The sequence below is a fragment of the Agrilus planipennis genome, unplaced genomic scaffold, assembly GCF_000699045.2.
Source record: "Agrilus planipennis isolate EAB-ADULT unplaced genomic scaffold, Apla_2.0 scaffold87, whole genome shotgun sequence".
In the NCBI taxonomy this organism is placed as follows: domain Eukaryota; kingdom Metazoa; phylum Arthropoda; class Insecta; order Coleoptera; family Buprestidae; genus Agrilus; species Agrilus planipennis.
In genome coordinates, this window is record NW_020439134.1 from 683,860 (window position 1) to 707,602 (window position 23,743).

The 23,743-nt window shown below is 31.3% G+C and overlaps 1 protein-coding gene across 3 annotated transcripts; it reads left to right on the forward strand.

Moving 5' to 3' along the window:
* Window positions 1-1,157: 1,157 nt before the first annotated feature.
* Window positions 1,158-22,664, forward strand: LOC108737617 (C-myc promoter-binding protein). Of its 3 annotated transcripts, XM_025977767.1 has the most exons (17): window positions 1,158-1,836; window positions 1,973-2,300; window positions 2,768-3,110; window positions 5,419-5,782; window positions 5,881-6,002; window positions 6,056-6,223; window positions 6,413-6,803; window positions 7,203-7,359; window positions 7,687-7,980; window positions 8,063-8,223; window positions 10,445-10,886; window positions 11,899-12,201; window positions 13,955-14,041; window positions 14,707-15,062; window positions 17,414-17,938; window positions 18,252-18,402; window positions 21,035-22,664. In XM_025977767.1, exons 1-17 carry the CDS (start codon window positions 1,536-1,538, stop codon window positions 21,357-21,359), a joined length of 4,818 nt encoding a protein of 1,605 aa, XP_025833552.1. In that variant the 5' UTR covers window positions 1,158-1,535; the 3' UTR covers window positions 21,360-22,664. The 3 variants fall into 3 exon arrangements, with proteins under 3 accessions (XP_025833552.1, XP_025833553.1, XP_025833554.1); XM_025977768.1 differs by lacking the exon at window positions 13,955-14,041; XM_025977769.1 differs by lacking the exons at window positions 1,158-1,836; window positions 1,973-2,300; window positions 2,768-3,110 and adding an exon at window positions 4,798-4,890.
* Window positions 22,665-23,743: the final 1,079 nt, after the last annotated feature.

Consider the following 23,743-nt stretch of genomic DNA (forward strand, 5'->3'; position numbering starts at 1 on the left):
CTATCGTGAAAGATATGGATATTGTCCGAAACTTCGTTCCATCTCTTTCTTTTGTTGTACTATAATTCTGACTGCTTACCCTTTGCATTGACCCTTTGTGTATCTATTATCTATGGCTAAGGCAGTCCATTACTAAAGGCGGAAACACATTATTAAAACGCGACGCGACCCGATGAAACGCGATGCGTGTTGAGTTGAATCAAATGTGTTTTTTTCTATAGACCAGAATTACACTATGAACATCCGATGCGACGCCATGCGTGCACACGCCACCTGATCCAGACGTTCCAGGTCGGTGTGTTGCCCATGGTAGGGGTAAACATGCCATCCGACGCGGCGAATGCTGTATGTTTCTAGACAACACCCAACGCCACGCGTGAGTCGTTCGAGAACTATCACAGAGCATATATACATTCTTTGACCTCATCCCTATTCTTCAAACTGTCAAATGGAATTTATGCCAATTTAATATTATTCTATACACACATAGTTCTCTTTTGAGTTATTTCATGTACCCAGTACCGCCTAGTAATTCTCTTTTCTTGAGTCGTACAAGTATTATATATGTACCCAAAATTTGCATCAAATCTTCTTCAAAGTCTTCATCTGACTCGTTATTTATTAAATCCATAGTAAATAACCATATACTTCCACTGCTGTTAGCTAACTGTATTCAGAAATTGCTAGTATATCGTGGAGTTGCGTGTTGGTAATGTGCACGGTGCATATCGGGTGTCGACACGTTGCGTCACGTCGCGTTTTAATAATGTGTTTCCGCCTTACACGTCGACGGTAGAGTGGGTCTTATCTCTGATTCTTCAATCATATTATTTGATATTTATGTTAATAATCATAGATAAGGGAAATATAAACAGTTACTAAATATTCCTTATCTATGCTTAATAATAGTTACGTTTTTCGTTAGTCAATTGGTAGTGTACCTAACTATGGTTAATAACTGTGGTGGCACTGTATCGTACACACCGTAACCACCATCAACGATGACTACTTAATCTATGGATGACCTAAAATGACCACTAGTAACAGGTTGCCTATTATAAGTAACAGTAACCACTTCACTTAATCTATGAGTAACCACTATGTATATCCAGAGTATATCTGACCAGTATCTGACATATACATGACATATAGATACATATTCATTAAAAAATGATTAAAAAATTGTAAAAGAAATATAAGAAAGTCAACTTTTAGTTTATAATCTTGTCTATGGTTTATAATAATACGTTAAAAAGCTGCTAGTTGATACGTTTAATTAAAATGCTAATAATAAGTTTTGTAAATTGTATATCTCGCAGTTACAGAATGTTTAATGTATAAACCTATTTTTTTGTCTATTTGTAACATAACCATAAATGCCTAAAGATGTACATTGCTAGATTCCATGCTATCAACGACGAAGAAAATTGTAATTGAAAGAAACAACGAATTGCGTTGGTAAAAGTGCCTTATTCACTATGAACCAAATAGTAAAGTGATAAAATTATTAACTTTTATTATTTTCAACGCAAAAAATGGAAGAGAGGCGCGTCGCTGATTATTTTGTTATTGCCGGATTACCACAAAATCCAGACCCTATTGATGAAAATACTCTTTCTGATGCTGGAAATTTAAAACCGGGTCATAATCAGGCTCCAATAACTGATATTAGTGTTGTGTTTCCTACTTTGGGTGAAGTTGCACCACCTGACTATGAAGTGATATCTCGAACTCCTACAGGGCTAAGTGCTGACTTAAACCACGGCAGTCTAAGGAGTGTGGAATGCTATGTTTGCTTCAGAAGAGGACGAGACAAACCTCCTTTAGTAGACATAGGTAATGTAGAATTATTTAAGAATTTGATTTGCGCATTTTAAAAATAGTGCTTTTGAGTAGTTGTGTTTTTGTTGATCAATGTTTTATTTAAAAAATTCTCTTACACCAAATGTTATTAAAGTTACATATGTTGCAGGTATAATGTATGAAGGAAAAGAATATCTCATGGCAGATGCAGAAGTGGTCAAACAAAGTGTAGGAGGTCGTGTAGCAAATGTAAATAATTCAACGGCTATAACTTATATTACCTACAGAAGAGGCTCTGAAACACTACCCTGTAATGCATTAGTTGTAATGGATATATGTGTTGTGATAGCAAGCAGAGGAGAATCACCACCTCATGCATTCTGCTGCATTAATAAAAATCTCAATAAAGGCATTGTAGGTAGTGATGTGTTCTTGTGTTATAAGAAATCAATGAATCGAGCCAAACTACTCACATATAATCCAGCTGTTTTGTGCAGGTATCATAATTTGTTTATGCATAGCAATCTTTTAACTAATTATATATCATTTACTCTTCGTTTTTAACATTTAATAACAAGATATAAATATTTAGAAGCTTTAATAACTGTAAATTTTGTAACAATTAAAGGCGAGACAAATACATTGAAATTGCCTTTGATGCCAAACAATTCTATATTTAATTGTAGTTCTTAGTCTTTCACTGCAGGCAGTTTTACCCTTTTCTATGGGTTGTTTTGCCATTGACTATGAAATTTTGCTTTTCAATAAGTTGCGTGGTTGACAAAAAAAAATCTGGAGAAAAGTTTAGAACCAATTGCGTACTTTTTTTTTTATTTATAAAATGTCAATTAGATACTGTATTACTGATACTTTAAAATTGTCTGCTTGTATTCTCATTCTGATACATTTAGCTGATTTACTACCATTATTCAAACTTCAAAAGAATGTGTTCTTAAAATTTTAGATATCCTATGAGAGATTTGCCACACTTTGTATTTCCTAGTACCGTCCCTTTATTTTGCCTTCCTATGGGTGCTACATTAGAGCTATGGCCCAAAAAAGCGATGAAACCAAAGCCGGTTTTTAGCACCTTTATATTGACCGTTTCCGATGCTAAGCACAAGGTATATGGTTCAGCAATAACTTTTTATGAAGAATATCCAATGGACCAATTGACTAGTACACAAAAAGAACTTCTGGACTATTCCGATGACTCAGATAACCAATTGCACGTGAACAAAAGTATATGTGTATTGTCGCATTGGCCTTTTGCAGACGCATTCGAAAAATGGCTCATATATTTATATGTAAGTATTTTTTTTATTCTTAATGTTGGTATAATTTGTATTATCAAAGCCGGATGTAGAACTATTATATTATAATGTGTAATATGCAATGCATACATTGTATGAAAATAAATAAAAAAAATACTGGTACAAGGGAAGGAAAAGTAGGGTAAGAACGAATATAAAGATAGGAGACGAAAAATTAGAAGAAGTGACCGATTTTAGGTATCCAGGAAGTCAGATAAGTCAGGACGAAAGGAGTAGTAGGGACATAAGCAAAGAATAGCGCAGGGTCGAGTCGTCTTCAATAAAAAAAAGCCACTTCTATGCTCGCGAACGGTTAATTTAGAAATTCGAAGAAGGTTGTTAAAGGTCTTATGTTTAGGGCACGGCACTGTAAGGGTGCGAAACATGGACAATGGGCGCGACGGAAATAAAACGGTTAGAAGCGTTGTGAATGTGGTGTTACAGGTGAATGATGAGGATACCGTGGATAGAGAAGGTTAGAAATGAAGCGGTATTAAAAAGAGTAAGAGAACAAAAGACTATGGAAGTCAATAAGAAATAGGCGAGTTAGGTTAGTAGGACACCTTCCCAGGCATGAAGATCTAGTCTAGTCAGAGATATATTAGAGGCAGAAACGGAAGTTAGGAGGGGTAGAGGTAAACCTAAATTAGATTACTGTTCGCAAATAGTTAAGGATATGGGTTGTTCTAGCTTCAGGGAAATGAGAAAATTGAATGAAAGGAACAATTTAAAAAGCAGTGCACATAATTTAAATTACCCATTCTTGGGAAAACTGCCAATTGGTGAAGCCGTAACTTGTTAGAACTGATCAATGATGTATATATAAAGATAGACTTGTAATGTCTTCATAAAATTTATTCGTTTATACATAACAATTGTATTGCTTCTACAGGCGAAGATTAATTTCATCAAATTTTTATACTAGGATTTACAAGTTTAAATTTATACATCGTATAACTAAAAAAAACTGACTTAATACTACATTATACTGATTTGTTATTCAATTTTTTGAAATTTAGAGATTATTTTGTCAAAGTTTTATAGTTTACCACCAAAATATACGTTGTATGTTTCACTTTTGAATGAATTTCTTGCATGAAATCAATATGATTAAATAAGATAATGCATCATATTTAAAATTAAAATTAGAATATTAAGTTTGCAAAAGTATGTGAATAATAAATCGTAATATGCGAAACATTATTATCTTATTCAAAGTAATTGATATTCACTCATTTATAGCGTGGAGAAATAATCGTTTATGACCTAAGATGAAGTTGATTTATTGCTACAAATTTTGTTAACTGTTCCATTCAATAGAATGAATTATTATATTTGCAGTGTTTTAAATATAGAATTCGCGCAACGTTGATACAATGTGTGTTTATTTACGCAATTTATTAGGTTATTCGCTTATCTGTTAAGGATGTTATAAAATATTCATAAATTATTTAATGGGATGATATAATTTAAAAGCGGTTTTACCATTTGTTCACATTAATATTTTTGAACTTACTAATAATCTCCGTTTTAAATCCACTTTAGAAGTGGTCTCTGCTATCTACAGTAATATCGTAATAACGATAAATATACCTATATACAAATTGTCCCGTAAGCATCGGATAATCTATTAACGGTGTATGGAAGATATTAATTTAATTTTATGTTAGTAAATTATCTGTCGGCTTGTTTTACAGTTATTTCGACTTTTGAATTTTTGAAAAACCGGCACCCCTAGATAGTCTCTCGGCTACCGCATAGTACTCTTTAACAGGTGTGCTATTATACAAACTTTAAAATTTCTGAATATCTATTGTGTTTTTTTTTTAATTTAAAAATTTGATTTTGCTTATTTTTTCCTGAGTTATATTATGGTATGCAAATAAAAAATGGAGGCTGCTTGCTTCATACGTACAGATTTTGAAATGATAAAATACATGTTATTTTTATTCTCACTAAGGCACGAACGGTAATTCTTTTAAAAAATTGCGATTACTTAGTTATCTAACATGATATTAATTAAATATGTTTTTAAAGCATAAATTCTTTCTACATATTCCTATATACCTTTTAACGAGTTTAGTAACTGTTTAACAAAAATGTGAGATTATTGTGACTTGACAATTGATAATTTGTTTAAAATACTGAGACTCGTCGGAAAATGCTCTTAAGTAATAGTAAAAAAAATCGTATTAAGATCTATTAAGGGTTATTCTGTAGTTGTCTACATTTAAAATTGTAATAAGTATATAAAAGTGCAAAAGAAGCTGAATTTTTAAATTCGGATTTTTAATTCATGTAGAACATTGCGATAAGTGGAAGACCGCAGGATATTCCTATAGAACGGTACGTGGTGCAACTTTTCGACGAAGTGCCCTTTCCAGCACCCCGCACTTTATTGCAGTTATCCATGGACAGTTTGGATCGTGTTATAATGACTCAGCCTGAAGATTTGCCTCTTCCTCACAGTGCAGCGAGTTTCAGACAATTGTTAATTAACTTAGGCCCCGAAAATAGTCTTATGGTTTTGCTTTTGGCGCTTACAGAACAAAAAATCTTAATACATTCACTCCGACCGGATATATTAACAGCTGTCGCCGAAGCTGTATCTGCATTTCTGTTTCCGTTTAAGTGGCAATGTCCTTACATTCCTTTGTGTCCTCTTGGTAAGTAACAGATAATTCAAACGTCTACTAGAAACGTCATTCATCGGTCACGAAAAATTTGCTCGGAAAAATTTACTAATATTAGCCTACGTGTTTAGGTCTGGTTGAAATTCTTAATGCACCATTACCTTTTTTGATTGGCGTGGATTCCAGATTTTTCGATTTATATGATCCACCACCCGATGTTAATTGTGTCGATTTGGACACTAATATTATAACGGTAAGAGTGTACAATTTTGGATGAAATATAAATGATTTATACTTTTGTGAAAGGTATCTGAAGCGCAAAGGCAAATTCTCAATATAAAATTGCTACCAAAACGTCCAGCCAAGATTCTCAAAGTAGCTTTAGAGCGATTGTTTGATCAATTGAAGAAAATACCTTCCAATCCTACTATACCTATTCACTTAGAAGCAGAATTTCAGAGGAGGAAAAAGGAGGTGTGTAGTGACAGTGAATAACTATAAAACGTTTAAAACGTTATATGCTATTTCAGTACAAATGTACATATTAAAAAATAATTTGCATTTTTTAATATCTTTAACGATTATTCTTAAATATCATATATAATTAATGAGGAATTAAATAATATTAATAATTCTGTTTCGTTTAATCAATGATTTTAACAGCAAGCTCAAGAACTTGAAGTACAAGAAGCTTTTCTGAAGTTTATGGCATTGACTTTGAAAGGTTATCGATCATATCTTTTGCCGATAACTAAAGCTCCTACTGTGGGCACGACCGATCCTCAAGCCCTTTTTCAACTAAATGAGTTTTTGAAATCTCGCGACAAGGCTCATCAGAAGTTCTTTTCCCTCTTAATGAGGACTCAGATGTTCATTCGATTTATCGAAGAGCGCAGTTTTGTTACTGATGGAGACCAAGGTATGGCTTTCTTCGATGAGTGCACTGAAAGATTGAGTCACGATGAAAGCGGAGAAGGCAGATTAATCGAACCTGATTTAGTACATAACAGTGAGAGGACGGTGTTTTTGCTACCTCCCGAACATCCACCAGAAGGTAGGATATATTAGCAAATATAAAACTATAATACATCTGTCGCTAAATTATTCAATTATTTTTGCCATTATGTAAATTTTATCTGCATGGTGAAATTTGATTTAGTAATAAAACTTTGTTTTTGGCAGAGACGTCAAATATGAATGCTTTTTTTAAGAAAATTAATTTCCGAACACTTATTTTTTGCATATTAGGACTGACAGTGAGCATTGTTTTTAATATTTATTAAATGCTTCAGTTGGGAATCATGGAACTATGAAATTGAATAAATGTATTAAGCGTATCAGTTTTATAGTGATACCTATTTCCATAGTATGTATTATGTACAAAACTTTCGGTTCATCTTTTTCATATTTTTTTAAATTTGATTTTATTTCCCTTCTCTATATTCTCTTTTAGGTGGTCCTTACAATTACCCAAACTTTACATTAGATCCTACTTTATTGAAAAGCAAAAGGCACCATCATATGTCTGTTTTGCACCCGACACCAATACCTGGTTCCCCAATGGCAAGGAGAACCAAACATGAAATAAAATCTGCGCAAAAATTGGCCAGGTGAGGATTTATTTTTATAAAAAAGTTGAACAAATAATTTTTTTTCTAAACAATTAAAAAGCAGGTTTAGAACTCAACATTCTAATGTTTATCTTACACTCATTAATTTAAAAATAAATAAAACACAAAAAAACTTATGTCACTGCATTTATACTTACAGTACAATCTAATAGGAAAATCAAGTTAGGAAGAAGCATAAAAACGGGAGTTTATTAAGTTTAGTCCAACTCACACTAATGTTCAGACTTATTATTCCGCAGTTTCTAACCAGTTTTTTCGGTTACATTGAACAGTACTGACCTATGTTAATCAAAAATAAAATTTCAGAAAATGTGTACGCGCTCCTGATCTATGGGCGCGATGTCTTCTTGGTACATGTCACACCTTATATTTTATGACACTTCCAAGTATGTTATCGCTGAATGTAGGAAAAGAGAGGCAAATCTTACAACAAGCTTATGATCTGTTGGTGAAAGCCACGCAACTGCGTTTGAATTGTGACGAGGTCTGCTACAGACTGATGATGCAACTTTGCGGAGAACACTCAAGACCATTACTGGCCGTCAAACTTCTCCTGTTGATGAAAAAGAGTGGGATACAACCAAATGCACTTACTTATGGGTAAAAAATAATTTTAAAGATAATTAGCAGTATTTTAATAAAATATTAAAAAAATGATTTATTCCTTTTTCTTTCATTTTAGGTTGTATAATAGATGCGTCTTAGAGGCCGAATGGCCAGCACATTCAACTTCCAGTCAACTATTGTGGAATAAACTCAGGAATGTTGTGATTGGTGCGGCTCATTTTAGGCGGGCCGCTAAACGTCATGCTGCTAGGAAGCTATCTGCTTCTACGGAAGGAGGTATAAAAATATTAGTTTTTATTATGTTAAATTTAAATTATTAGTAATAATAATATTTAAAATATTGAAGTTTTGTATGGTTTTGGAACTTTTTGAGTTTTTTATACCTCGAAAAGAAGAAAATGTTTATTTCGTATGTTCGGTGAACGTTTTGCTTACTTGTATATTGAACGAATATAACGTAACCCCCCTCCCCTTTAAATATTTTTTGAACCGTTGGGGATATGGAAATGATATTTGCGAATATGGTACACAACATGTTTACTACTTTTTCAAGTTATTTTGGCGGCGCTTTTTTTTTAATGAAATTGGGAAGGTGTAGAAATTCGGCTTATTTAAAAGATGTTTTGAAATTAAATGCGCTCCTAAAGTATTTTTGAAGTATTTGAAAATTAACTTTTCATTTAGCATCAGGCTTTACATTCAGACTTTCTTGTGTTGTTGTTTATTATTCATTGTTGACTGTCAAACTAACTTGTTTTTCTAAATTCCACATAAGTTTTAAATAATTTCTTATTTAAATGCCTCGTAATCTTCAAGATAAAACAAATAATTTCGTTACTTTTAGAAAATAATAGAAATTATCATTCAATTGAGCCCATTTTTAATGAAAAATTGCCGAAGTCACAGTTGCTGTGTCGTTATTTTTTAATTTTGCCTGCTTTAGGGATGACAGCACTTTGGTAGACAGTGATGCCGTTTTTATGAAAAGTCAATTTTTGAGCTGGCATTCTTGGTCCTTTCTTCTTCGATTTAGATGATCCACTGTATTTACAGTTGCTGTAAAGTGAAATTATTGCCACGAAGTAAATATATTGTTCACCATATTTATAAAATTCCATTTCTATAAATTCAAGTTTTTTTTTGGGGGGAGGGGGATTACTTCACATTTAATCGGTATTCAGAAACCTAAAGTATGGTATAGTAAGAAATGTACAAATTTAATACAAATATTCATAATTTTAAAAGGAGTAATCAATAGTTCTGTTTTTTTAAAATTATACTTAATACTTTTTTTGGGGCGTGCGTACTGTTGACTGATCTACCGCGGTAAATGAGTACACAAACTGTTTTTTATTAATTCATATAGTTGACGTTTTTATTTTTTCTCAAATAAAAATTACGATGTGAGTCGAATTAATACACGCCACGGTAAACAGTCTTTTACGTATTTATTACTGCATTGCATAAAACAATGTCGCTTCCCGCTGTCTGTTCCTGTATGTATGATACGATAAAAGTTCTAACAAGAGTTTTTAAAAAGAACTTTATTTTACAATTACAAGATAATGATTATCAGGCCCAGTTTGATGCTAGAATGATTTAGGTTTTCATAAAAGAATACAATATTGATAATATGCCTACTAAGCATTTCTAAGTTACAAGATAACTAGCTGTAGGCAAAGAATACAGACCCAATATTTAGCATGCAACATGTATGCTTAGATCTTTAAAACTACGCAACGGATTTTGATGCGGTTTTTTTTAAAGATAGAGTGATTCAAGAGAAAGGTTTATATGTATAATACATGCATAATATAGCAGAGAAACACCGATAATTTTAGAGGTTTCTAATGTGATGTCGTAAATAAACACATCTTTTGCGCTTACATTGCAAACGCTGACTGAACCCTCCGATATAGATCAAAATAATGTATTACAGTATTGTACATCTTAAAAAGGGTCTTCAAAAAAGTTCGCGATGGTATATGTCTATCTCGTAGGGATAAGCCACAATAATCATTTTTTATCCATTACTTGTTATGAGAAATAATGGCTTATTTACGAAGCGATTTTTAAGCAATACAGCATTAATTCTTATCCAATTAAGTACCTTAAATACATTGTGCATTTAATGTAGATCAATATGGCCCTTTATAGCATGCAATTTAAATGAATATTTTCGAAGATATTACAGATTTAAAATGCAGGGACATAGCGGTTGCGGCGATCGGCCGAGAGGCCGGTTTGTATTGTCTAATGACAAAAAAGCTGTGAATGTTATATATAAAGACATTCTGTAGTATATTTAGTATGTTCAGGGGGTGTCTTTCGACGATTTCCCCTCCTCGAGAATAATCTAAACAAAAAAAAAAACATTTAGTATCAGCATTGCACCCGTGCGAAGTTGGGGCGGGTCGCTAGTGTAACTATAAAAATATCATGGTAGCAACAAAAATCAAAATCCTTTGATTCACATAAAAATTATGTTTTTTAACAGGATCTAGTCTTCTAGACACTACAGAGCGTTCTTCTCAGCTGTCTTTAGATTCGCATGAGGCCGTTCAAACGGAGGCAAGTTTGTTCGACAGATTGCGTACGCATGTCGCAAACATAGTTAGAGGCGTAGAAAACACTACAGCTGAAAAAACTGGCAATAATGCGCCATTAGAAATAACAAATGAAATCGAGGAAGACGTTGTAACGAATGGGTTAGAAACTGTTGCTTCGGAAGAGGATTTAAAATCAGCCTCTTTACCCATACCAAGCAGTCCCAGTGAATATATGAGGTTATTGTCTAGATCTGAAAGTGCCAATGATGCGAACATTCTTGACAAATTACAACAAAACAATAAAAAAAGTTGCTCAAGAAACCTTCAATTTGACGGAAACGATGACGAACAGGACCAAGACGACGATCCTAATAAGTTGTCACCGTCGAAGTAAGTTTTTTTTATAAATAAAAAAAAAAATGATTGAACTCTATATGTATGTTATAAACACTTTTGTGAAATTTTTATTGATTGCATACTTTCTGGTCTACCATTTTTGATGTCGAATATTACAATATTGACTTCCGATCACATGAAAAATATTTTTTTCAATCAGGACGATTGCTGTAAGATTGTTTTTAGTAGTACACATAAAATTATTGTCGAAAATTTAATATTCGAAAGAAGTACGTAATTTTTTTTTTCTCTTTTAAGAGAAAGAATTCATAAAGCCACAGGATAATTATGAAAGATTAAGAAAAATTATGGGTTGTGCTTTTCTTTTTTTAATAGTGATATTTTATTCCCTTGATATGCATACTTTTAATATACAGGATGTTTTTGAAATAACTAGCAAGCATTGGAGTGTTAACTAGATGTAATAGGGAATCACATGGTGAGTAAGCAGTGCGGTTAAAGGACAAAAAATGTATAAAAACCAGGCGAAGTTGTAATCTAGGGCATAAACATCGTGAATTACTCTTAATCTAATTTACTAAACAAGAAACAATACATGAATACAAAAATTCAAAAGAAATATAACGGATACTTATATTTATACTTGTGTGAACTACCAGGACGGCCCTTGCTTGTACTTTCAAATACGTTTTTCTCGAAAACGGTGGACTTTTCATCTTCTGCAAGCTTGCTACTCATTTCAGAACTACCCTGTACATGCGATTTCGCATCTAAATAAATGATATTTTTCCTAAAGTAGCAATGAAACGTTTTGATTTGACAACTTACTTGACATTACTTGCATTAAAAAAACTAAAAGAAAAAAGATATTATTTAAAATTACATTCGGAGTTGAATAAATAGTGTAAGGAACTTTATTTTTGAGGTAATTAAAAAATAAAATTTCCATTATAAATATATTTATTGAGTTTGAAGTTATGTTTAGGTTTGTTTTGTATCAAAATAGTAAAATTTTTGTGATTGACTTAAAATTATACTGCTGTAGGTTGTCCACTAGAACACCGGTTACCGAAAATGATCCCCTTGGAGCTCTAGAGCAGCCTGAAGTTGAAATAGTTGTTTCTGGAGCGACCTCTGAAATTCAAAACGACCAATTAGCAATTGATAATACTCGGCCACCGTTGGCTAGTGATGAACCAATCTTATTTCGTTCGTCCGTTCATAGATCTGCTACTTTCGAAGGTAGTCCACCAACGTCTAACAAGCTTCACAGGTCCGAAACTGTACCCGCGTCCTCCTTAACGTCCAGCTTAGCGGGATTTGGATCCACCCTCAAAATCGGATTCAGGTAACTATTAACCATTGAAATATTTAATTGGTATTGAACAATGTACTTAAACAACGTTTTAAAGAATGTGCAAAGTAATTCCTAGAATCTGGATTTACAACAAACATTTTGATTTTAATAAATTAACAGCTTAGTTTCAATGATCTTTTTCACTTTAATAGACTGTACGGAAAAATTTATTGTATCTATAAAGTTATAAATTATGTAGTTTTTATTAACAATTCTGTTTAAAAATCGTTATTATTCAATTAATATCTTAAATTTTCCTTCCTAGTAGTTCATTTTGCCATTCATAATTAGTGTAGTACATAGGTATGTATAGTATAAATATTACGTATCAAGGGAAAGAAGTGGATTATTACAGGTGTTTTTTGCCGCCCGAAGGCGCTATCTCCAATTTCTTTCCGATATGCGTATACAATTTTTTGTCACATTTGTGCTGAAAGTTCGTCCTTTCGATTTTATTGATCATAAATGAATTATTACAGACATAATAATAACAGAAAATCCAATAAGAAATATTAAAATAAAAACTTAACAATAAATGAATTGTAACAAAGTTAGGAATAAAACTAACAGAAATTTTTCTCATTTCCATTCTATGCATTCATCCTAATAATAAACTAACTTGTATCATAATATACATATTTCATTACATTCATGCTATTGTATAGGGTGATATAATTTAATTTTATTTAATTTAATGCCACAGTCACTATAAAGTTACCTTACAATAATTGATTATGGTATGCATCAAAATAATTATCGATTTGCGATTACGTCAAATGTGCTATATCTGGCAGCACTGCTTACACGATTACGTTAAATTTCTGTCAATACGCATGCTTCATAATCGTGTGCATGCTAATAAGAATTAGTCTTTTGTCCATACTTTCCGCCTGGAAAAGCGCGACTTTTTACCATTTAAAGAGGTTACGAAAATTGAACATTCTGCAATAATGTGACAAAAACATCAGTAACTTTACAACTAAAATTGAGCATACTGATCTAAGTTGTGTAATATATATGGTAATCAAAAATTGTTTCAGGAAGATTTAAAATCTTATTTTTGTAAGACACATTTACTTTTTTTTTACTAGTTCAAAATTGAAGTACACCGACAACATTTGATGTATAGAATTCTGTAAAGACGCGCCCTGATTGATTAGTTGCACTAATCATTAATAAATAACTGTTTTTATTTACCTGATATTTGGACAGAAAACCATAAACGCGTATTAAGCTTTTAAATGTTTTGTGTGGGATTTTTGATTGTAGTGTTTTATTCAATTTAGCTCCACTGACTCCTTTTGATTTTCGTGCAAGAATTGGGTGATAAAAAATGAAATGACGTCAAATTCCACATAAAACTTTTGAAAACGCGTTTTAGGTTTTAAACGTTTTATGTGGAATTTTGGGTGACATTGTTTTGCTAAGAATTGAGTGGTAAATTTTTCTGAGAAAATTTTAGAAGCATCTCATGTAGCAGCATACAGGAAAGTATGTTGCTATTATCGTTAGTATACTTTAATAAAAATATCGCTGGAACATCGATTAAAATTGCTCCGTGTGCACATTTTTATTTCTAAAGAAGCAATATCCAGAGATTTATAAATCTCTGTCATATCTTTTTGCATGACTAATCCAAAAAATTTTTGGGCATGATTAAAAAGCAATTTCGCGCTATTTGCTTCCTGTTTGGCTTTCCTGTCCATATGCACAGACGCTACCAGTAGCTAGATATGTTTTTTAGCCGCTACTCACCTGCACGGTTGTCTCTGCGCAAGTCTGATCTGAAGGTGCCCCAGCAATTAATCGAGAGTGCCATCAATAATCTCAGGTACTTGTAGAAATACTTGTTATTTGACAAAATGCTAATCGTACTGCAATTTGATAAGAATATAATTTTATTACTGAAATTAGTGTATATTTTTTTCTGTTTGTTTGTGTAGCTAATATATTTGTATTGTGCAATTAAATTATATTTTTTTTGTAGCACGATTAGTAAAATTATTTGCTCTTTTTTGTATATATTGTAACATGCGTATTTTTAAAGCTTTTGGTGTTACTTTCCTTCTGTAAATACAAAGTTATATTACTGTGAATTTGCGTTTTCAAAAAATTTACGTAGCTTACGAAAGATATTTTTAAAATGAGAATTATAATTATAATCGCGAAAACAGTTCATTTCATACATATTTGACAAATTAAAATGTGCCACGATGTTTTATTTATATTTAAATAAAAAATGATGTTTGTATTAATGAATGAATGAATGAAAATATGTTCAGTTTGCTACAATAAATTAACGTTGCATAATAAAATTTATAATCTTTGAACGTCATTCTGACGAAATACATTTAAATAGTTATTATTCTTAAATATTTGTATAATACCTATATTTATTTTACTTATATAACAACTTTGAACAGTTTACATAAATAGAATTCAAATTAAAACATATTTTTTGTTAGTTTGAAGTGTTAAATTTGTATTTCATTTCAGTCCCAGTAGTTTAACTGGTAAAAAATCAAATGAGCTAATTCAAGGTGGCATAAGTAGCATGAAATCGGCAGCGGCATCTATGGTGAAGAAATTAGACGAAATCAAAGAGGCAATTTCCACTTCCACTAATTCGACTCCAGTTAAAGCACAAGTAGGTGATAGAGGAGGTGGAGGTGAATTGGGAAATGATGGTGTTGAAGAAATAGGTTCTACAGATGGAAGTGACCCTGGTGAAAGGCATCGCAGAATTTCTGGAGAATTAGGAAGTTATAAAGGCAGTAACGCTAATTTAAGAGATTCAGAGGAAAACATACCTGAATGTTTATATCCACCTCCGAGTGAAGAAATAGTGTCAGGTATTTTGAATAGACAAAGTTATCTATTATTATTATTCCTAATATTGATTATAAAAAAATTATCATGAAAGTTCTAATTTAAGCACATTATTCAAATATTGATTATTTTGCTCTTTTTAAGAGACCTTTTTAAAGTGAAACTTTTATTACATCGCCTCAAATTTATTTGTCCATCTATTGCATGTCGCATTACAGCCGGCCGCGGAGTAGGGGTAGAAGTGAAAGGCGCTCGACAGAGCAGTCAACGCCAATATGGCGGCGCCCATGGCTCGCATGAGCTAACCGTGTAGCATTTATATTTCACTCATTCGTGCAAGTGCATGACAATTACATTTATAAACTGTAAAACTCAAAGCGAAGATGAAATTATTGATAGAATGATTCAGTGATTTAAATAAACATTGTTCTCAGTTTTTAACATGCGTCTATCATCTGAATGATTGTATTTATTATCGATGCGGTGCTTTCTTCCGGGCTTTTTGGCCGCGGTCCGTGGAATTTTACTTTTCCAAACGTTTCGCTGTTCTTTGCTGACGGCATCTTCAGTGGTGACTGGGCAGATGCTGAGTCGTAACTGATGTCATACGCCGACCGTGAAATCCTAAGAACTACTGTATTTATTATGTATTTCGTACTCTCATACGCAGATTGAAATTATAATTTATAGTTGGATATCTTGTCTACTATTGATTTCCTATTGTCATTCTCATTTTTCAATCATTAAGATAAGATTAAGAACGCGATTTTAATTTTAATACCCTAAATCAAATAATTTACAGTTAATACCTACAATCCGAAAAGTTTCACTTGCATCGTGGTTTCATAAAACCACACAATTGTTTTTTTCATTTTTTATCGTTTCATCAACATTTTGAATTTAATTTTTTATTTTGTGTAATTCTAAGGTATGGAATTTTTAAAGGTTAAAAAGAAAGGGGGAAGATATATTGCACTTTAAATAAATAATGTTAACTTTTGTCACTTGTACTTTGAAAATGGATTATTTGCACGTTGAAATGATTAACTTTAATGTAACATTACTTACTTTAAAATTGATTGTTTGCAATTTGAAAGGGAGGTTTGCACCGTTTACACTTTGAAATTATTTGCTTCAACATTGGTTAAATACGCCTCTATTATTGCATAAAACAAATAGTATAATCAAACCCAAGATTAGGAAAAATTATAGACTTAGAAAATGCAAGAGTATTGTCATTTATTAATGCATTATGAATTTATTAAATGTAGTTTGCTGCCCATGCCGCCTTACAATTGTATTGTCCCTGTCGGATTCATCCCATTACGTACTGAAGATAAATTCTTTTATTAAACTCATTACTTCACTAAAATCCATAGGTACACGTCATCAAAGGTTGTAATGCACACGAGCTTAGGCTAATGAATGTCCAGCCCAAACTGCTCATTTGTCTACGTTTTAACATGCGATCTATTGTTTTTTGTGCAAATCTTTTTTAAGCAGCGCGATAATATATTTTAGAGGGGATAGTTTTTTTTTTAATGTGGAAGATTATTTTCTCGTTTTGTCTTTCAAAAGTGACAATTATTATTTTATGAGTATCACTATTAACGTTTAATATTTATTTTTAATGCGTTTTCAGTCTATTTTAAAGTGCATTAATTCCAATCCAAAAGAAAGTAAAGGAAAATAGGTTTAAACAAAGCATATGGGTAAAGTACCTGAAGAGGTCGGTTGAATATTACTGTAGTTTTAGACGATAAATACTAAATAAAAATCATGTCATACATATATTACTTATTTAAAATACACCGTGAAAGTACCTACATTTTTCTCGGAAAAATAAATATTTAAATATTAATTTATAAAGAGAAAAAAAAATTCAATTAAAAATTATAAATTGTAAAAAAGTACTTCAAATATTCGAATTAAATTTGCGCCTTGATAATTAACCATATAACACCCAACATCGTGTATTTCTGACGATATTAAAAATTTAATATCCTTTTCAATAAAATTTATTTCAACTTTAAGGCTCTATCCGATACTGTAGTTTTCAATGGAAGAATTGACTTTTTTAAATATAGTTGAGTGTTAAAGTTCTATGGCAGAGGACTTTGTATTTTGGCATTTAAACATTAATGCCTTTTTTTAAATGACATACTACAATATTTGTGGTAAAAATAAGCAATATAACCGATAATGCGTCATGTATCCCCGTTTTTATCAATTTTCTGTTTGCTTTATCACAATAAGTTAATTCAAGTACGTAATATAAGATCTTAGGATTTAATACGAAGATAGCAATTATTTAAATTGAAATTGATGGTAATATTTATTTACGTGATCCATAATTTATTTTTATTGTCATTAGATTGCGAACTGGAGATTACTCTTAGTTCGTGCTCGCAGTGTCACAATTGTCTATCCCTTCTTTACGATGAAGATATAATGGCTAATTGGTCGGCCGAAGATTCTAATTTAAATACTATTTGTACCGCATGTTCCAAACCAACGGTTCCTCTATTAACTATTAATATAAACCGTCCAACAAACGGGGAAAAAGACAACCCATTTTGTGTGCCCTACCTCAATCCCGTTGTTCTGCGTAAAGAATTGGAAAACGTCCTTGCAGAGGAAGGCGATCTTAGTCTTGCTCGTGATAAATTCGTTGAACAGCATCCCATAATTTATTGGAACCTTGTATGGGACTTTGAAAGAATAAATGTTCAAACGCACCTGCCAAATCTATGCCTGAAGAACAGGGCACGAAATCAGGAAATACAGAAAGGGACCGAAACGAACAACAACGGTCAAGATTCCAAAGAAGATAATGGTATGATCATGCGCAGGGTAGAAGATGGTGCTGACCCTTTAACTCAAGAATTGGCGAGTATAGGTGAGTTTTAATGAAGTGCAATATTTTGATGATGTATTTTAATATTTTTTTGATAAGTTTTCGTTTGGATGTTGTTTAATTGAAAATAAAGTTAATTAATTAATAACTCTTTCGTTTAAGTGTGCTTACTAACACAATTAGTGCTTTCGGTTTTGAAATAGTATTGTTAAACGCTTCGTTTTTTGTTAGCTGCACCTAAGGAGGAAATGCGTAAGTGGTTCTTTGTTTATTTGAATATCAACCGTTTCATTAGGTTTAAACAATGTTTTTTTGTAGCGGGTAATTTTTTTTCTGTTATATACGTACGTTTTAGAGCATCTCACCGCGCAAGTATCTGTGCGCTGTATATGGGATGATCCCAGGTTGCATGGTGAGAATATTCCCATGTATATATTGTGGGCAAGACGAGACACTGCTAGCCCTTTGGTTAGTGCTCTTACAGATACTTCTACCATAAGCAGAACGTAAGTACAATTATTGTGATATAAGACAAAAATTGATGTATGTGATCTATCCCCGTGATAAATGTTTGTGTTGAAATTTAAATTTAGTTTTTTATATTAATTGGTTGCTAGCCTTGGCGACAAGGTGGCAGGGTTGCCGCTACTTTTGCAATCTAAGATTTGTATTATTATTGTGATTCGTGTTTTTTGAGCTTTTAACTTGAAAAAATATCTTAGTAAATTAATATCAATAAAAGAAGAAGTGAGTCCTTTAATAGTTACCAATGATGTGTAAATATAGCTATGGGTGGGTCAAAGCCTGTGCATTAAAAGTTCTGGCTCACCCTGAATAGTAATTTAACCTGATATAACGTAAAATTTAAAATCATAAGCATTCAATTTCATATAACTTAAGGGGAGTAAAAACATGCTTATCTGTTTAGATATCATGAGTTTATTATTTGGAATAGAGATTTGAGATTTTGTAGTAAGATAGATAAAGGTTTGTTCTAAAGCCTGTCGAAGGCCATTTTTTAATTTCTATTGGAAATATGTGTCCTGTAAGTAGCATCAACTTTAAGCACAAAAACTTAATGATCAAATTATTGAAAACCAAAAACGTACCGAGTTAGTGTGAACCTTTGTCTGTTACCATACAAAAACTCACATATCTCAGGACTGAATTGGAATATCATTTTGATATAGTCTCAGAATTTGTAAAAAAAGGCTACCATTTTCAAATATTTTCGAATTTTTGTTACTTCCGGTTATTCCAGAAGTTAACATCAACTCCCATTTTTCTTACATTTCTTGATGCTTATCAAAATTAAGGATAAAGTTGATACTCGTACATAATACAACCGTACTTTGACTCAACAATTTTTCAGTTATTTCATTTTCTATTAAATTTGTTTACCGCATCTCCCTTTATTGCGATATTCTTTAAAACAAATCGGTAGTACCTAGTAAAATCGTCCAACAATTTTTCTAAAAATGAAATAAATTGAGTTAAAAATCAAAACATGTTTGAATACCATATACATAAATTAAAAATGCGGAAAACATATTTTTTGATACGATTATCTGGTGTGGGTAATCTTTAATAACGTGGTTTTTTACTTTTTCAATGATTCTATTTAAGTAAATACGTAAAGGTAAATAACGACAAAATAGTATTTACGATTAGTTTAGTTCACAAGCTTAAAAAAGTTATGGTTATAGTTACACTTGAAGGAACAATATCCCGCTGAACAAAAAGTTTTCACCGATTTTTTATAAAATGGGTCTAGAGTTAACTAATAATTTATTTTATAATTTATTGTNATATACAGGGTGTCTACTTAAGTGGGAAACTTTTTTATTATTAATTTTACTAAAAAAAATACTCTTGTATGGTCTAAAACACATAATGACATCATTAGACTTAATGATAATTTGTCAGTCATACAAGTTTTGGCATAAAATACGAAATTTGTATAACAGTAAAGTACCTTTATTTTTGAAAATAGCAGATAAAGAAAATTTGTTGAGAATAAAAAAGTAGTTATAAGTATTTAACCATATCTAGTAATTGCTAAAATTATGATTTTGTAAATTTCTTCATACTCCTGTCCCATACGTGAATGTCTATGCATGCACATTAACAATAACACAACGGATGAAAGTTACCGTGTAGTGGATATGTTTCTCAGTTTTTCATTGAATACCAAATTTTAGTTTTAAAATCAAAAAACGCAAAAATGCTGGCGGTTGAAAATATATTAAATTTAAAAAAATGTTATAAAAAATTTTGTTTATTCTAATGAGAAGTTAAAAAGCGATGAAAGATGTGAGTAAAATTAGATGGGGATGACGGTAACAAGGGGGGAGGTTAAAAATTTCACAAATACTTCTTATTAATAGTTACTATTATGATAAATTATGCTTATCATGATGACGATTTTCTTGCTATGTATACAGACATCTAAATGTTAAAAATTAGTGTTCCCTTTTTTACAACCTGCCACCCACTTTTCACCTCACCTGTACCCTCCACCGAATCTTTCTTTTGGTTATCTAATGGTAGAAAATGAAAATAAAGAAAAATTGTTTAACTAAAAATTAAAAAAAAAATTATAATCACAAAAAAATCACAGCAATTTTTTTGGCTTCCNTTGACAAATTTCTTCATTATTTAAACAGAAATAATTGAAAACATTTTGCTCTTGATGTTAATTATTTCTAATTCTGTACGAGCTGGAAAGAAATGTATGCGTTTTAATATTTTTAGATACCAAAAAATAACATATATCTAATTTTCCTACATAAGTAAAAGCGGTGGTAGTTGTAATATTAAAACGTTCAAAATACGACTATTAGCATTTAAGGCGTTTTTGTAAAATAAATTCACGACCAAGTTTGTAGCTATTGTTTTCGTGGAAGAGGGGAAATCTTCAAAAGACTATTTACTATTGTTAATAATTCGTTTTAGTTGTTATCTATAAAAATTGTTGGTATTTTTTTATTTTTCTGACTGTAAATAAGCAAATAGATTATAAACAAATAAAAAATCCCCATTTTGTATTTCAGAATGTTTCAGGAAAACCATGTATAAAACTATAGGCAACTTCGTGTAAAATATCAAAAAATTTAGTTTCATGTTTAATATTTTTAGTGTTATGCAAACAATAATAAGCAACGTCCATTGCAATGATTTGCTGGAACCGCTGAAGCGTCTTGCATCTGAACGACAACGATTACAGAAGGCGCGTAGCGGCCCTGCGGATCGAACTCATTCGATCTATCGCGATATTTTGTTCCTTGTGTGCAAAGTAGTCGGCAGATCAAACGTCGATCTTAACGCTTTTGATCGTGAATATTTAATAGCTTACGGACGTCTACCAGAACGTACGTCGAAACTTTACAAACCTCAAGACAGACCTTTGAGTGTTGGGGCTGCATATTGTCGACAATACTTCCGACCATTAAATTTATTGTAAAAATCTCTAAGAGAATTAAAATATGTGTGAGGAAAAGTAAGGTTTTTCATTGTTGCGGATACGTTTTGAAATGGTTTCGTATATCCAATAATGAAAGATGAAACATATTATTCATATATTCAAACAATCCGTCTGCTAAACATGTAGTGATTGTCTACTTTTTTTGTTAGTATTTCGAAACCTCAAAGGACTGTATGCAATTTATTGATAGATGTAGATCGGTTGTTTTTGGTTGTAAAAGATGAAAAATTACGAAGTTTAAGAAATGCCTACGAAAGTGATGAAAGGTTAAAAATGTTTAATTTTGCTTGGTTCTTTTTGTTTCATTATATCTTAACTGGTTGGTTTATTTAAAGGGATAAGACATTTATGCTTTATTCGTACCCAACTTTTCTGGTTTTTGGTTTTTAAAAAGGGTTGTAAATAAAAGAACTAGGCAAACTTATTTATAATTAAAAGTTTATTTATTAATGTGAATTATAAGTAATTACTCAGATAATTTTAATATTCTCGATTGATTTGATTTGATTTGGAATTTGTATTCAATTTAATACATTACTTCTTTTCCATTTCTTGTTTTAATTTACATTTTGTTGTAAGGAGTATTCTCGTATAGGCTTTATAACCGTTGATGAAGGAGAATTATTTTCTTTAACATTAGTTTTAGTTTTCCTACTAAGAGAGTAAATTCCATATTTATAAAGAATACATTTAATTATTATAGAAGTTATTTAATAAAGATCACCAGAAATAGAATAAAAATGAATAATTTGTAGAAAATAAACGTTATGTAAAACGTGTCACATTATTTTAACGTATCCATTAAAATGATTGATAATAGTGTTTGAATAATGTAAGCGTTATTCACATTATAAAGTCTATATGACATTGCCTCGTATTTGTAAACCCGTTTATGTGTATTATTTGTTATAGTACATGCAAAAAATATAAAATACATTATTACATTCGTTCGGCTGTGACCCTTTTCTGTTTTTATTAGTATCCGAATTCTGTTTCTCTGCTTTTGTACATATACAGTTTCCTTGAACATTGTCGGATTTACGATGTCTTCATCTTCATTGGTTTAGGTTGCTCTAACTTCTGAAAGTGATACCATTTTTATTCTTTTGTCTAACGTAAGTTTCAATTAATTAAATTGCTCATTTACTTATAATATGCAAGTTTATTTTTTTGTGTTGCATTATATTGTATAAATTCACTTTTGGTATTTATGTGTATTGTTTAATTATTGTTAACTTTACGGTTAGTGAAACCATTAATAAAGTGATTGTATATTTTACTTAAGCGGACTTTTTGTTATTGAATTGCTCTTTATTAAGCCTTTTGTGGATATACAGGGTGTCTACTTAAGTGGGAAACTTTTTTATTATTAATTTTACTAAAAAAAATACTCTTGTATGGTCTAAAACACATAATGACATCATTAGACTTAATGATAATTTGTCAGTCATACAAGTTTTGGCATAAAATACGAAATTTGTATAACAGTAAAGTACCTTTATTTTTGAAAATAGCAGATAAAGAAAATTTGTTGAGAATAAAAAAGTAGTTATAAGTATTTAACCATATCTAGTAATTGCTAAAATTATGATTTTGTAAATTTCTTCATACTCCTGTCCCATACGTGAATGTCTATGCATGCACATTAACAATAACACAACGGATGAAAGTTACCGTGTAGTGGATATGTTTCTCAGTTTTTCATTGAATACCAAATTTTAGTTTTAAAATCAAAAAACGCAAAAATGCTGGCGGTTTTGAGTTTAGAAATTTTAAATGTAAAAGGTAATGCACATTACATTTAAAATTACTTCGATTTTTTCTACTAAACTCAGTTTTACTTTTTTTTAATTTTAAAACTAATATTTGACATTCAGTGAAAAACAGACAAACATGGTATTCACACGGCAACTTTGATCCGAATTGTATTATTGTTAATGTACACTTAAGCATTCACTCATATGGGGCATGACTAAAAAAATATACAAAATCGTAATTTCAGCAATTGGTATATTGATGGTTGCATATTTGTAACTACTTTTTAATGCTCAAGAAATTTTCTTCATGAAGTTTTTGCTATTTTCAAAAATAAAGGTACTTTACTGTTACACAATTTCATGTTTTACGATAAAATTTGTACTTGACTGACAAATTATTAAGCCTGATCATGCCATTATATATTTTAGACCATGCAGGACTTTTTATGAAAGTAACTTTTTTTCGTAAGATTAGTAATGAAAGTTTCCCATATGCTGCCAACTTAAGTAACTCAAAATTCCACATAAACCGTTTGGAAGTCTTATACGCGTTTGACGTCCATTATCCAAGGTGTCATCTCGGTTAGAACTCATCATCATCATAAG

Bases quoted from the DNA above. Each gene is read 5' to 3' on its own strand.
- LOC108737617 (XM_025977767.1), top strand. From the start codon at position 1,536: ATGGAAGAGAGGCGCGTCGCTGATTATTTTGTTATTGCCGGATTACCA. The intron at 7,981-8,062 runs GTAAAAAATAAT...CTTTCATTTTAG, and splicing joins CCAAATGCACTTACTTATGG to GTTGTATAATAGATGCGTCT. The intron at 15,063-17,413 runs GTATTTTGAATA...TATTGTCATTAG, and splicing joins GAGTGAAGAAATAGTGTCAG to ATTGCGAACTGGAGATTACT.